We start from the raw sequence: 15,140 nt of genomic DNA, 5'->3' as shown, positions 1-15,140 counted from the left end.
TTACACCATGAACTCAGCTCATGCTGTGGGGAGGGTGGTGGTTTCATACAGTGTGGAAAACTGGCAGGGACTCTGTGTAGTCCTGAGCTCTACACATGAGCAAAACAAAGCTTGATCTTACTTGTTATAATGTAATTCATTACAAATTACCAATCAGAACAGAAAATGTGTTTGAAGTTCTGAGCTTGCGGGAGACAATTGTGTTTTTTCTTGGAGCTGGTGAGAAACAGCTGAAGTGTAAAAACAAGATCTTTGTGATGCAGATTTATGAAAAAGACGTTGAACTCATTGCAAAGCTGGCTCAAACAGGGCAGAAAACACCTTTAACCAAAATGCTTTCCTCACTGCAGGTGTATTTGAATGCTTTGATATACAGTTTTTAATTTGGAGTGTGTGGTGCTGAAATATATTCCGGAAAAGGTCTTGTAATTCTGAAATGCCCCTTGCAGGGTACCAGTGCCCTCCAGGCAGTTCTCTCAGGTGGGGAGAAGAGCAGTGGGTGTCACAAAAGTGCTGAGCCACTACTGCATCTCTGAGCTCTGTGCAGCCTTTCCCTGCATGTCCTTTGGACAAGGCTCTCACGAATAAGCTAAATTGTGGAGGCACTTCAGGCCTGCATGTTAATGTAAAAAAAAAAAAAAAAGAAAACCAGAAGCTGTGGAGTAAAGCACTTGTTTGCTGGGGATGTCAGTGTTCTTTCCAAGTGTCTGGTTATCAGTCTTGTGTACTTGAGGCTGTTTTTCTTCTCAGTGAAGGTTTTAAATTCTTTATGTGTACAGAATAAAAAATGTTAGGTCAGCTTTATCTGAAAATATGGTTAAAAAGATTGCAGTGGATTATTATTTATTTTAACTAAAATTTTGAATTTTTTTATCTGAAATGGCAGTACTTAAAACAGCTTTATCTGAAAATGTAGTTAGAAAGATTACAGTGGGTTATTATTAAATTTAACCAATTTTTAACTTTATTATCTCAAATGGCAGGACTTGTAGGAATGAGTTGTTTGGGGGATGTGTGTGAGAACTGGGACATCATTAAAATTGCTTTAGAGCATCCTTAGGATTCTTAAACTGAAAAGGTGAATTCATTTAAAGGAAACTGTATTATAAATTACAAGGCAGTATAAACCAAAACCTATAACCATGTTTGTTTTTGTTTTGCAGACCGTGAGGACCAATCAATTCTCTGCACGTAAGTGGCCACTTTTCATTTGGGCATTTTTGGGAATCTGTGCTGAAGGGGCTCTTTGATACATCTGTGATAGTCAAAGCTTGGTCTCTAACCTTGACAGGTGGTGGGTAATGATTAAAGGTGTCACATGAAGTGATATTTAATATGGGGGTATGGTCTTTTAATACTGTGCTTGCCATTATTGCAAGTTTTCCTGGCATGTGCTATTTAAGAAATGCAGTATAAAAATGTCAGTAAGAGGTCTGAATCTGAACCACACTGCTGTGACTGCTCTGGGGATGAAGCCTGAGGGAGACCAAAAGTGGCTCTGGAGAGCTTACTTTGGATCTGCTGCAGACAGGGGATCTCTGAAGAAACTTGACACTAAGGTTCACTTTTACCTGAACTTGCCCCACCCAGGAGCCAACTTCTCAGCTCAGATTTCCCTGGGATCTGGAACTGCAGTGGTTGGGAAGCCAGATAACAAATGCACTTCCAGGTTTATGACACTCCTGAGCCTGATCTGTAGAAAATAGGAAAGAGGGTGGGAGAGAGCGATCAAGCAGATCATCAGCAGCACCCATGGATCCAGCAATGTTCTACTGCTCCTTCTTCACCCTGGGCTTGGAGATGGGGGTCCCTCACTTGCTCTTCTGGAGTCACCACCTTTATCCAGTCCAAGCTCTGGGTATCCATGGGGTGATCACAGATGTCCCCATAGCTTGAGGTGCCTTGTCTGTCAGCAGTTCTTCCTTTCCTGCAGTTTGCCACAGTGGGAATTTTTGTCTGGATGGATTAACCAGGATGTGCTGACCAAAGTTAACCCTCAGCTAGGCCTGGAATCAATGTCTCTCTGTTGTGAATGTCTCTCTTCTGTGCTTATCTCAAGTTCCCACTGTGGTGGCTGATCTTCTGGCAGGTTCCTTCTGTGGCACTGACAGTGTTTTGAGACAGGCAGCTGTGTTCTTCAAGTTCTTCCAGCAGGGACAGTGCCCTGTGTGCCCTCTGCCTGGGGTGTGTGACCCCCTGACCCTGCTGTGTGCCAGAACAATCTTTGGAAACTGCTTCCTGAAGGAGCTCAGTGGTGGATCAAGTGCTGGAAGGAGTCCTGGGTTCATTTTCCTTCTTTACATGAAGGGATTCAAATCTGTTGTCTTCTTCATCCTGCAGAAGTGCCTTAACTCTCAGAGTCTGTGCAAGACTGGAGGTGGATCCTTTCAAGCCAGGCTTTTCTGCACTGTGGATACCATCAATACAAGATTCTCAGGGCCCAAGGACACAGGAGCAAACCCAGTTCTGTAGTTAAGATAAAAGTTGATCCAGTTAACACAGGCTTGTCTAGGTGGTTCCTGCCCTTAGTGGGACTCCTCTTTTCCTGTGATGACTATTCCATGTGCAATGCACCAAGCAGCCCTCAAAACAGGGATGGGATCCCAGAGTGAGAAGAAATGCTTTGTTCTCGTGTGTTTGTGGATGCTTTGACAGTCTGTGCTTGCCCCAGGTGAATTTTTTTGAAGTAGCTTCGTGTTTTGTGTCTGTGCATGAACCTTTCCCTCCTTTGCATGGTCAGCCGAGCACACAAAGGTTGGAATGACAGTGCTGCAGGATTTGGTGAATGTCTGATCTGTTGAAAGACTGGAAAGCCTCTAAGCTCTCTGACCTTCATTTTTGTTATTACCTCACCTCTCAGGTTACCATAAACTTCTGATCCTTCTGTGCTGAACAGATAATTGACCACTGTTTTGCATCTGGTTCAGCACAGTCCAGCATGGAATTTGTGGATCTTTTGCTGGGTTCCACATCTTGACTGGGCTTGCTTTGCAGAGGAGCTGGAGTCCAGATGGTGGGAGGTGGGGATGGACACAGATCCTACAGCCAGACCTCAGGAGGACGTGATCACATCCAGTGTGGAAGTCTGGAGCTGCTGGGGACTGCTCGGAGTGCATCCCAGTATTGAGACCCTCAGAGATGGCTTTGAGGCATCTCTTCTGCTGGACATGGGAAATGCTTGGTGACAAATCTACTCCATGTAAAATTCCCAAATCTGGTGCTAAGAGGTTTCCTCACCGTCTTGGAAGCCTATCACAAACCTGGCTACTGAAAGTATTTGTCCCATGACACGAGATGAGTTTCACCACCTTTAATTCAGTGCCGTGGTTGTATCAGTCTTAAAGGCTCCACAGAACACAAGTGTGGCAGTCTTAATGAATCTGAGTTTCTGAGCATGGGTTCCAGGCTCTGTTGGCTGTCCTGCAGCTTCACCTGGTGTTTCTTGCTGAAGTACTTACACAGCAGCGTGAATTGAAAAGACCAATGTCACTGAACGCAGTTCTCAAGAAAATAAGGATTTCCTCCGTAATGGGGACATATCTGTGGCCTCAGAGTTACAAGGTGAGGCATTGCATGTCCAAACTGGATGTACAGGACTAAAGAACATCTGGTGTGGGTTGTACCTTGTCAGAATGTGAAGGCACGTGAGGTGATAGATGATGGGATCCAGGGTGTTTCTGTCATCCTGGAGTTGGACACCAGAGTTGCACCATAGCCCAGGACACCTTGCTCACACTGTCTGACAAGCAGCACCATTTACATGCTGAGTACAAAAGAAGATAGAAGAGGCTGTCAGGTTAATAAACACTTTCCTCTGAAAATAGGTTTCTCTTAGACTGCTTTCCAGCTCTGTGTTCAAGAGAAGTGCCATCAAACTCATTTGTACTCCCCTGCATGTCCCTTTTGACCAAATAAAGCCAGCTGTCAGTTGTGGCACTGTCCCAAACAGTGTTTCCCCCATGGACTTCATGGGAGAGCCGTATTATTTTTTAACTCTGCACTATAAACTGATTTTTGGGATGTTAAATCTGTTTCGTGAGTGGGACAAGGCCATGGCATAGACTCTCTACCTCCAGAAGGAGGTCCCATGATTTGACCAGGAGTCCTGTTTCTCTGTTTTGACCTGGTGTCCAGGACTCCTGTTGCATTGCTGATTCTGGGGAAGAGGTAAACTCTTGTGTTTGCCCTCATGCCACTGGTTTTACAGGTCTTGGACTAAGGCAGGAATAAATAAGGTGGAAGGAGTGTGTCTTAGCCACACCGGAGGTGGTTTCAGAAACTCCTTTGGCAGTTCATGAAAGGCTTGAGATGTCTTCTCATCCCAAACTTGCTGTCTCAGGACCTGGATCACCTGGTTGACCCTGATCTTTAGTAAAGCTGGAAGTCCTCAGAGTACTTTTTAATTTCTCCAGCAGGAGTGGTTCAAACCAGTGGGAGAGCAAAACACCCCTTGCCTTGTGCACTGGGGTGAGTGGCCAGTTGTGGTGTGCTTGTCATTTCCCTGTCTCCAACTGCCTTGACCATAATTGTCTGGAGAGGAGTCTGTCCCACTGCTTGCTGAAGGTCCATCTGGGCAGCACCTTCACCCATCTGCCCCTACTTCTAATTAACAAAGTTTCCTGGGTTTTTACCTTCCATGGCCTTTAGAGGAGTGGCCAGCTCAGTTCTCCAGTGAGAGTATTTGAACACCACCTTCCCAGGCCTCTGGATCCAGCCCCCTTTTCTTCTTGACAGCCAGGAGTGCTGCTCTAAAGGGTGTTCTTTCCACTGCCCACCTTTTAGGGAGCCAAATGTAGACAATTGTGTGGTTGCATGGTCTCTGTTTCATTGTGGCACCTCCTTCCCCATCTGGTTTGTGTAAGCTGGTGAGTACCTGAGCCCAGGGATGGAGTTTGTAGGAGAAACTTCTTGTTGAAATTACTTATTATAGAAAGGTTTTTTTTCAGAGTGAACCAAAAGTCCTTCTCCGACATCCAGGAGGACTCTGCTGCTCCATGGAGTCACCCTGATTTCCTCAGGTAGTGATGGGATTTCTTATGTGCCCTTTGGCATTTCACCAACTGAAAAACCCAAATATGTGCAGAGGCACACACCCCTACAGCTCCTGAATCCACTGGACAATCTGTCACGTGGGTGAAAGCCAGATTATTGCCTGGCTAATGATGAGATGGGAGGAGCTGAACAGTAATGGTGGGAATGTCTGTTCAGCTTTGAAGTTGGATGGTTTAATCTTGGGCTTTAACCACTAACAGATGGTTAGAAAGGTTGCTGGAGCTCTCTTCTGCTTTGTAGTTTAGTTCATCAAGCTTTTCACTGAAAAGCAAAACGAGCAGCCCTTAAAACCAGCACTTCTGTGGGAAGCTGGACTTAACCAGCTTCCTTCTCATCACTCCCCCTGGATTGGAGTGCAGATGGAAGTTGATTTTGGAACTCGTGCCTGTGAATTCTTAGTTTGCTGAAAAGAAAGGACAATACATGTAGTTCCAGCAACTTCATGTTCCTGAGAGGTTATAAGTAATCTATTATGTTGTATTTTATATATATATATATATATATAAAATATGTAGCTTTCAGCCTGTGTTAGCCCAGCATCCCTAAGTGATGCAGTACAGAAAGTGGTGCCAGCACTGCAGTGTGCACGTGTCTCCCTGCACATTTCCCCATTTCTGTGGGATGTGAAGCTGTACTGGAGAGACTCTGAGGCTTGGTTTCCTTGGAGAAGCTGCAGCTGCTGATGTTTTGCTAGGTTTTGGTGTTTCCCTCTGTTACTGCTGCCTGTTAGTGCTCACTGGCCATGCCAGGCTGCTGGAGACTGATGACCAAGATGAAGAAATTTGTGCTGTGGTGACCAAGAATCTGAGAAATATTCCAACCTCCCCTGGCTTCAGACGACTCTTGGGAAGTCAGCTGTGAAAATGTGCTGCTCTGCACTTTTTACAGTGTTTCTGAAGTGGAGGATCTTACCACAGACTTCTGGTGTTCTCAGAACTGGGCCTGGGCTTGATGAATAGGCATTTAGCTTCAACTTGCAGCCCTACAAGGATATCTAATCTGAATTGGCTTCCGTAGGAGTGGTGGGGTGTGGAGGGAATAGAGGCTGCTTATTACAGGACAACAGCAGCAAATACCAAGCATTTTTGTATACAACCTCTGGCTGGAGTCCAGCTTGTAACATTCCCTAGGCAAGTGGTGTTGAGATGATGGGAAGCATCAAGAGGGAAAGGAAGCAGCTCAGAAGCAGCCACGTAAATAGTAAAGCCAATTAATGACTCTCCTCCAAACTATCAGTTATACCTCTTGCAGAAAATAAGGCAGGTGATTAAAACATCCTTTTAATTACAGGCCTTGCCTGTAAATATCTGTTAATTTGTAACTGGCAGATGATCTGCTCGGCTGTGTGTGAGAATAAGTGTCTCTTCTGTTCTTTGCAACTGCTGTTGTGAGAGGGACAAAAGCCCATTGTTGGGGCTCTTACATACGCAGTTACTTTCTCCTACAGACAATTTAAGTGCACATTTCCATGGTTTGGGGCCTTGGGTGAGTGGCTGCTTTAGATGGAAGCTGTGAGTGGCACTGAGAACTTGCCCAGGTGTCAAAGGAGTGGTGCCACTTCTCCACAGGAGGACCTTCTGCTTGCAGATGAACTTCCCATCCCAGAGCTTGCTACTGATCAGGAAGGATAGAACTAGACTGAAACTCCTAGGGCAGGGAGAGAGGGTTTGAGTGAACCAGGCACACAGCCTGTGAGGTCTGGGTTATTTGGGTTAGTTTTTCAGTAACTGAAATTGCAGAGATGATCTGCGGTGGGACAGATGGCACCAACTGCATCTGACCATCCTCCTGCATTCCACGTGCTGTCATTCCACAAACACTGTCAGTCAGCAGCAGGCTGTGCATAGGTAGAAAGGTAAAGAAAAGCCTGTCTTTGAATTTCAGAGTTTCTCTGGAATTGTGGGGCTCTGTGTCCTCCTGTCCTGTGTCGCTCTCAGCACTGCACTTTGTTCCTGCTGGGAAGCTCCTGCTCTGCCCATGGAATTATCTCTCTCTGGGTGGGGGTGGAAGGAGGCCTGTCTGTGCAGTGGCACCTCAGTGAGCAACTTTAGACTCATTTGACTTCCCTAAAATCCATCAATTCATTTGCCAGCTCAGGAAGAGGTGGTGGCATTGCCTGCCCTGCCCGGTGCTGTCACTGTCACAAGGGGTGTAAATGCTTCAAACCCGCTTGGCAATAAGGACAGCAGCTGTTTCACTGCTGTTTTCTTTCACAAGCACTGTTTCCTCTTAGAGTAGGTCTTTCCCAAACAGGTACTTGATCTGTTTCTGGAATAATAACTACCATTATAAGTGGGTTGTGTGGGAAGAGTGCACTGTTCTCCAGGAATTTGGGAGACCAGCTTCCATTCCTGCTTCCTGCCTCTTTGCTTTATGAATTGTGAGTCTTCTCCCACTATGTTTTGCCTGTTTTCCAGATGAGAATCTATTCAGCAGTGGAAGTGCCTTTTGTACAAAGATTTGGGCTCAAGTTGCTCAGGGAAAAAACTGCAGCTGGTTGAGTCAGTCCCTGGTTTTTGGTAACCAAATAGTAGCTGGGATAGATTTGCCTGAAGACTTGGCTTTGCTGAAAATGACACTCCAGCTTTACATGCAGTGAATTTAAAACCATGTTAAACTTTAAAGTGCTCATGCTGGCTAAGCTTTTCCTCTTTTAAATGTGCATGGAGCTGCTTCAAAGCAGAAGCTGCTCCAGGGAAAAGCATGACTTGAGATACTGCATAAATTTACCAGGACTGTCGGACTCTCTTTGACCTGTCCCTGTTTCCAAGGGAGAGATCCCTCAGTTAATTGATGGAATAACCTTATATCTCCAACTGGAGGCTATGGCTGAGAAGGATTTGCTTTTTTGGGAGCACTGCCTGTGGCTGGAACTCTTAGAGTGTTTCAATTCAGTCTCATTTTTGATTCTACAAGTAGTGGAGCTGAGGCTGAAATGAAGAAAGTGAAATAATGACCCTGTTGAAATCATTAGCAGAGCTGCCACTGACTGAGGCAAGGCTTTCTCAGCCCAGGGCTGTAGTTGTTTAATTTATGGTAACATATTGAGTTGTATTAGAACAAGGTTTTAAAAAAGTTAAGCTTTAGCTCTGTGACACAATCCCCTTTCCATAAATACAGTACATGGTGTTACTGAGAGTTTACCTTTTTTGGGCAGGTTGATAGAGGTAGAAGATTTTCATTTATTTTTATAATCCATATGTTTGCACTCCTGGGAACGAACCAAAATATGCAGATGTCATTATTCCTATAAATGCAAAGGACTTTATCCTAAATCTTCTCATTCTCTTGTAGGATATGGCAGCAGAGCTATCTGACACTGTGCTGCAGGAAATATTTGGCATATTTGTAAGCTCCAGGGAGCAGAACTGGGATGATAACATCCCTTAGTGTTGCTTTTGAATAAGAACTTGCTTAAGGACTTTTCTCTAAAAAACTAAAGGCTTTTTAGCAAGAGGAATGTATCGCAAGGTTCTGCCCTTCCTGTGCTTGTGCAGCTTTACTGGTTGTGTCCACAGGAGCCTCTGCCAAAACCCTGTGCTGCCCTTCCACAAAGTCAACATCTGGGCTGTATTTATTGCACCAGCTTCTCCTCACTGCACATTGTAGACTTTCCTCCTTCAAAAATTTAATAAACTTTTTTTTTTAAAAATAAATAAAAATAAAGTCTTAAATAGAAATATTTTTCCTCCTTCAAAATTTAATAAACTTTCTTCTTGTAATTTGACATTAAAGATTATTTCTCTAGTTTTAAAGGCACAGCTAATACTGTGTTCCCAAGCTCTGCTGACAATAAGAACAAATTGTATTGTTTTAAAATGTAAATGTATATTTTGCTGTGCTTCTTTTCTTACTTCTCTTACCTGCTGGAATAGTTTTAGCATTAGCATATTTTAATACACATCTAGAAACAGGCAAAGCTACTTTTATTATTGCTTGTGGGAACAAATTATGTTAATGGCAACACTGCAGTAAAAGGGAAATGAGGAATAAAGACTTGAGAAGCAAGAATTGACAGCTGATGGTTTGGGGTGTGTTTTCTTCTTGTCAGTGTTCACATTTGTGTTGTATGTGGAGTCTCTGGGCTGGGTAGAAATGGGATTTTTCATGAAGTCACAGAGTGTTGTTTCACTTGTAGCGGTCCCAAAGTACAGCCAGTTTCTGTGTTGCACATTGCTGGTATCTTGGCAGAAAGGAAACCCAGTTATCCATTAGCAAACTCTGAGTAATCTCCTTTCCAACCAGCTTTTCAGGTAGGACCTTCCAAGCTTTTCCATGCACTGAGCAAAGCCAGCCCAGCCGAGGAGTTTCAGGGGAACTCCCCTCTCTGTCTCTGGAAAGCTTGGAGTGATTGAGTACAGTGACCTCTAATCTCTCATAATCTCTGCTATTTTTCAATGACTGGGAGGAAAAATGGAACCCAGGTGGTCTGAGGCTGATGTAGTTGTTTCTGAGGAGCAGATGCCACCAGCAGAAGTGTTAACCCTTGGTTACCCCTCTCGTGTTGGAGGCCACAGTCTGGTAACCGAGGCTGTGCAATATCCCACGATATCTTTGAAGAATTATTTGTCCAGTTTTTTTTAAGTTAAAGACTTTTTCCAGCAAAAGCTGGGGGCTACTGCTGTTCTTCAGGTCAGACAGAGGCTGTTTTTACCTTGTGAGGAATTCAGTGAGCTGCTGTGAATGGAAGAGCTGTTTCAGCCCCTGTCACTTCTTGCTCCTGGGTGGAGAAATGGCCATCCTGCTGCCCCTGGTCCCCTCTGCTGGGGCCATTCTCTTGGGGGGTTTCCCTGATTTAAAAGTGTTGGAAGGTGAGAAGAAATGAGTGTTTGAGCCCGTTCTCCTGGAAAAGCTCTGAAAATCAATATCCCTTCTGTAAATGCAGAGTTAAATTTCAAGTGCTGTATCGTCTCTTTTGCAGCTGTTGAGTGTAGTGTGAGGATGCTGCTAAGCTCTTATCTGATCAAGAAGTGCAGGTCTGAAGGTACTAAATCCCTAAGCAAATGCAGATTAGCTACAAAACTGGGGTGTACAGCGTGCTGGAGGAAGGTATTTATGAAGACTGCAAAAGAATGTGCTTTAATTCCCCTGGAAAATGAAGATTTCCATTCTAAGTAGCTTAGTGGAGAAATACCCAAGCACAGAGAATGTGAGCTTGTCATTCTTACAAAGGGCTTGGCTTCCAAACTGTTAATTTCTGAACAACTCCTGAATGACAGGAGTGCTTTCACTCTTTCCATGCAAATCCCCATAATAAAATCCTTTTTAGCTTCCCACACCTCAGCGTTGCTGGAGGCAGTCGCTGTCTCCCTGGAAATGGCATCTTTCTCCCGTGGTTTGCAGCCTTTGACTCATGCCTAAGTCAGGCCTGAATCCCTTTGGGCTGTGGATTTGTCTGAAGACCAGACTTAGCTTAAAAAAAACAAACCCCAACTGTCATTTTTAGGGCTGCAGTAACATAATTTGTGATGGCAGGGATGTGAACTTGGTCACGTTATCGCCGTTCTCGTGTAAACTTCACAATAAATTCTGTCTAAACATATTCTGCCTTCAGTCCACCTCTGGCTTAACAGTGAGATGTGCGTCTGCTGTCCTTGTTGTCTCTGAACTCTCCCACTCTGCACTGATAAACTCATTTCTTAATGAATTCATGTAGCCCCGTGGCCTTAAATATATTTTTTAACCTTGTGAAGAGTCTGAGTGGAAAGAATCTGCTTGTTTAAAGTGTATCTTACTGCACTGTGAAACTCCTCAAGGTACTGAGTGTTTCCATCAACTTGGTAATTCCCATAACCATATCCTGGAATATAAAATTAGGCTGAATATAAATGTGTGTATATATGTCATGATTTAAAAATATAAATGTAACTGCACCCTGAAAAATTGTGTCTGCAGTGGTCAAGGCAGGGGGGCCAAGTGTTTCATGTTACTTTGGGTGGCAGAGGAGTTCAGGCATAAAGCCAAAAGCTCTTCATCAAACTGATGGTCCCCGTTGTATCAACATCTCGATGCTGCAGAGATCTTCGGGGTGAAGGAAGTATTTTAAACAAATACCTCGTAGGATTTGTTTAAAAATCCCTGCAACTTCAGTTTGGTTTGAGGTGGTTAGTGAAGGTCTGTTGCGTAGTTGAAGCCATAAATGGAATGAACTGAGGCTGCTGTAAACAAAGGGTTGAGAAGTTGTTGAAAATGAATTTTGAGGGAAATGTCTGAAATGTTTTGCAGGGGTGAATCTGGTGCCGGGAAGACTGAGAACACTAAGAAGGTCATTCAGTACCTTGCTCATGTTGCTTCCTCCCATAAAGGAAGAAAGGACCATAATATTCCTGTAAGTTGGGATATTTTCTCGATTTTTTAATTGCTTTTTTTGAAAACTACCGTCTTTGCATTAAAAAACTATGACTTTTTATCAAAGATAAACTGTAATGTATAATCCATGTAATTTTGTCTCAACCATTATTTTCTCTTTAGCAGTGGCTGAAATGAGCAGTTACATTAAAATGTCCTGTCCGTGTCAGCTGTTAAATTTATGTTGTAAAATTAAAGACTTCATGCAAATGGTAGTAAAGCTTTCTGGTGTAGCAAACCCCAGTTTTCCAAGAATTCAATTAAACTTGGGCAGTTCTTAGTGAATTTAGTTCCCACTGGATGCAGTTTTTGGTGCTACATTTACGAATAAGCTTTTTGTTCTTGGAAAAATTAACTTGCAAATGGGAAAAATTAACTTGTAACTGGGAAAAACCATCAAGCTTAAAAACTGCTGTAGATTTGCTATATCTAGAAGTCAGCATCTAATACAAAGCTCAGATTTTATTACACTACAGAGAGTACACACTTTTATGTCAGAGAATATTGAATTTTTTGGTAACTTGAAACCAGCTTTGATTTACGTAGAACTTTCTTCAGTTTTCCTGCCAGGCTTCTACATTTGCACTGAATTTTGAGCAATTTTTTTGCTTTATAAGAATACAAATGGGTTTGAATATCCGTTGTTATGAGCACTGGGATCTCCTTGCAGTGAAGTCCTAGTTCAGCTTTAAGCAAACAGCTTGATGGAATCAGTGCTGGTTTTCCAGGAGTAGTGCAGGTGTCTGTGGTGGGTGGAACCTTCAAACTCCATCATCTGACTTGGGGAATCATAGAAAAGACCTTCAAAATCAAGTCCATTCCCACTAAACCATATCACCAAGTGCCACATCCCCTCGTTTTCTGAGCACCTGCAGGGCTGGGGACTCCACCACCTCCCTGGGCAGCCCCTGCCAATGCCTGACCACTCTTTCAGGGGAGAAATTTTTCCTAATATTCAATCAGAACCTCCTCTGGCACAACTCAGGGCCATTTCCCCTTGTAGCTGCAACAACTTTTAATGCACAGCACTTAAGGCCGAGACATTCTTGAATGTGTCAAGACTGAAAACTCCTGGAAGAACAGGAGAGCACTTTTGAAAAGTCTGCGAAGGCAAGGATTTGGAGTGGGAGAGGAGGAAAGGTTGTAGGTGAATCTGGAGAGATCCCATGGAGTGTGTGGGGAAACTTGAGGCTTTGCTTTAATCAAGAGCAAATAACATGGGCCTGTGCGTTGATATTTGTTCAAACTGGTGCTTGTTTATCACACAGAAAAGATGAAAATTAGTCTTTCTAAGTATTTCCTGAGCAGTCTGAGGGTGCTGCAGTTGTGTGTGGGGGGGGTTACAGGCCTCACAAGGTTCCTTAGGAGCGTTGGCAGCATCAGGGGTGTTCATGGCACTGTCAGCTGTGCTGGGAGGACACTGTCTGGGACATCATCCATCAGAAGTTCTGTGTAGTGCTTGATTTATGAATATTCTTAGCTTTACCACCGCACAGCCTTGAACAAACCCACTATTTTTTCAAATTTTTTTTTCAATTTTTTCAATTTCTGCAGAAGTAAAATTGCCAACAGGCTTTTGGAGAGAAGGGAGTTGTGCCCTTTTATACCAAGTCCTTCTAAATATGCTATTGACAACTTGGAATAGCTCAGGCTGGAAGACACTTCTGGAAGCCTTTTGTCCAGACACCTTTCAAAATGTGCCTCCCTTCAAAGTGAGGTTACACTGCCCAAGGCCTTGTAAAGCTGAGTTTAGCTCATCTAAATCTTGAGGGATGGAGATGGAACAACTCCTCTGTGAGTCTGTTCTAGTGTGTTTGGCCTTCCCTGTGCTGTGCCAGAAGTAACCCCTGAGAGATTTGTCATCACAGCAATTCCTGTGGCCGCTCACTGGGTTTGGAGGCTCAAAATAATGTCCAGAAAAAGGTCCATCTGACCTCAAATGGGGCAAATTTCCTTCCCAGTCTGTGTGGCTGCATCAATGGTATGAAGTGAAGGCACAGAAAAGATGGAAATGGGATGGGGAACATCAGTGAAGGGCAGGATGAGGTGCCCTTTTCAATGCAGTGTTGGCTGATTCCACTTAAATCTCCAGTTAAACTGCAACCTTATTTTCTGCTGACCAGTGGGATCAGATGGGGTGGTGGTGGTGATCTCAAGAGATGGATTTTATAATCAGCTGCTTCATAAACCATTGATGACTATCATGATGAAGACCAGAAAAGTTCTTAAAACACAGTTTAGACACACATAAAGAATAGGGTGGTATCCTGAATAAAACTCTGATCCTTGGATTGTGCACATCATTCAGTGCAGTGAGCACTGAACTAAGTATCTGTCCATGAAAAATGCAGGATATTTGTGTAACCAAACCACTTTTGAAAGTAGAAATGAGTGTCCCTAGTTCTGTAACAACTAGTTTTTATTAATATATTGCAAATAATGAATGTCTAACCTGCCCAGCTCACACTGGAAAGTGTCAGAGTAGGGGTTAGAGGTGCAGCCCTAATTTGTTCCTGTTTGCATATTCATTAGAGAGCTGTAGAGGCTGGTGGTGATCCACAGTCCCCATCTGCACAACTGTGCATTATCCTGTGCACAGGAAGATGCTAAACAGGCTTGTTAAATTAATCCATGACTGGCAGTCTGTGTGTACCCATCCTGTTACAGATAATTATCAGTGTCATGCATATTTCTGAGACTGTTTGAATGCCACATTGATTAGTTTTTTTTTAAAGCAGCAATTTGTATGCTAAATCTAGGGTTAAATTTGTTTTTCCTGGCAGTGCAGCAAAAGTCTTAACAACCAAATGCAGCCCCAGTTTGACACCTGAGAGCAGCACTGCTGTTCTGTCGTGTCACACGTGCTCCCCAGGGACATTTTCCAGGTGGGATGGTGGGGGAATGCTCAGCCTGTGTAAGGAGCATCATATGGGAGCTCTGCCCATCTCCTGGACAGCCTCGTTCCTTGTCCATGAGGCTTTTCTTTCCCAACAGCCCTTTGTTCCCAGCTGGAAGAGTCCTGTACAGCCCTTGGAATGTCGTCCCTGGTCAGGTGGGGCATTAAGCCAATAACACATGGCAGCCACAGGAGCTGGAATTGCAGTGCTGGCCAGCCTTAAAACTGATGATTCCTGATGTTTGAGTGTTGAATCTGCAGCCCCAGCGTCTCATTTCCTGCCTAATCCCAAGATGTTGTCCTGGGCACTGCTCTCGGAAGTGTGGGGAGGTGCTGCTGGTGGTAAAAACGTAGAGGAGAAACTTTAGTGATTGTGGGATTTGGCAGAGCCAGGTGAGACCACAGTAATTCCTGAAATTGGAAATTGGGGGCTGGGCTTTCTAGAGCCAAGCAGTGGAGGGGAGGGAGAAGTGCTTGGCAGTGAGTTCTGAACATGAGCTTTTCTAAAGACCGAAGGTGGGGTGAGAGTAAACCTGAATTCTTGGCTGCTGTGTGCTTGGTTGAGTGGCAGGACTGGCACAGGGACAGTCCCTGGTGGGTAGCAAGGGATGGAAGGTGGAAGGTGTCTGTTGGAAATAACCGAAAGTTTCACATTCAGCAAATTTGAGTTCTAAAGAATTTGAAGGGGTTGAGGTGATAACAAGTACAGCTGAATTTTTGTCAGTAATGCTGAATATTTTGCCTGCACCGAGGGGGCTGTGTTTTATTCAGTTGTTAACCTGCCACATGTGGACCAGCTTTGTACAGACCAGCACTGAGCTTTAGCTCGGGCACCTCAGCCCAG

The 15,140-nt window shown here is 44.1% G+C and overlaps 1 protein-coding gene across 5 annotated transcripts in view; it reads left to right on the top strand.

Moving 5' to 3' along the window:
- Positions 1 to 15,140, top strand: part of MYH10 (myosin heavy chain 10) — a 104,021-nt gene that overhangs the window by 32,848 nt on the left and 56,033 nt on the right. For all 5 annotated transcript variants that reach the window (XM_027896866.1, XM_027896865.1, XM_027896869.1 and 2 more), the window contains 2 exons: positions 1,164 to 1,191; positions 11,278 to 11,380. In XM_027896866.1, the coding sequence (XP_027752667.1) occupies positions 1,164 to 1,191; positions 11,278 to 11,380 (131 nt within the window). The remainder of the gene's footprint in view (positions 1 to 1,163; positions 1,192 to 11,277; positions 11,381 to 15,140) is intronic.

The sequence above is a fragment of the Empidonax traillii genome, unplaced genomic scaffold, assembly GCF_003031625.1.
Source record: "Empidonax traillii isolate 1590-97213 ecotype Southwest subspecies unplaced genomic scaffold, ASM303162v1 scaffold518:size600044, whole genome shotgun sequence".
In the NCBI taxonomy this organism is placed as follows: Eukaryota; Metazoa; Chordata; class Aves; order Passeriformes; family Tyrannidae; genus Empidonax; species Empidonax traillii.
The sequence above is the reverse complement of the archived record's forward strand: the minus strand, read 5'-3'. Positions and strand labels throughout refer to the sequence as shown.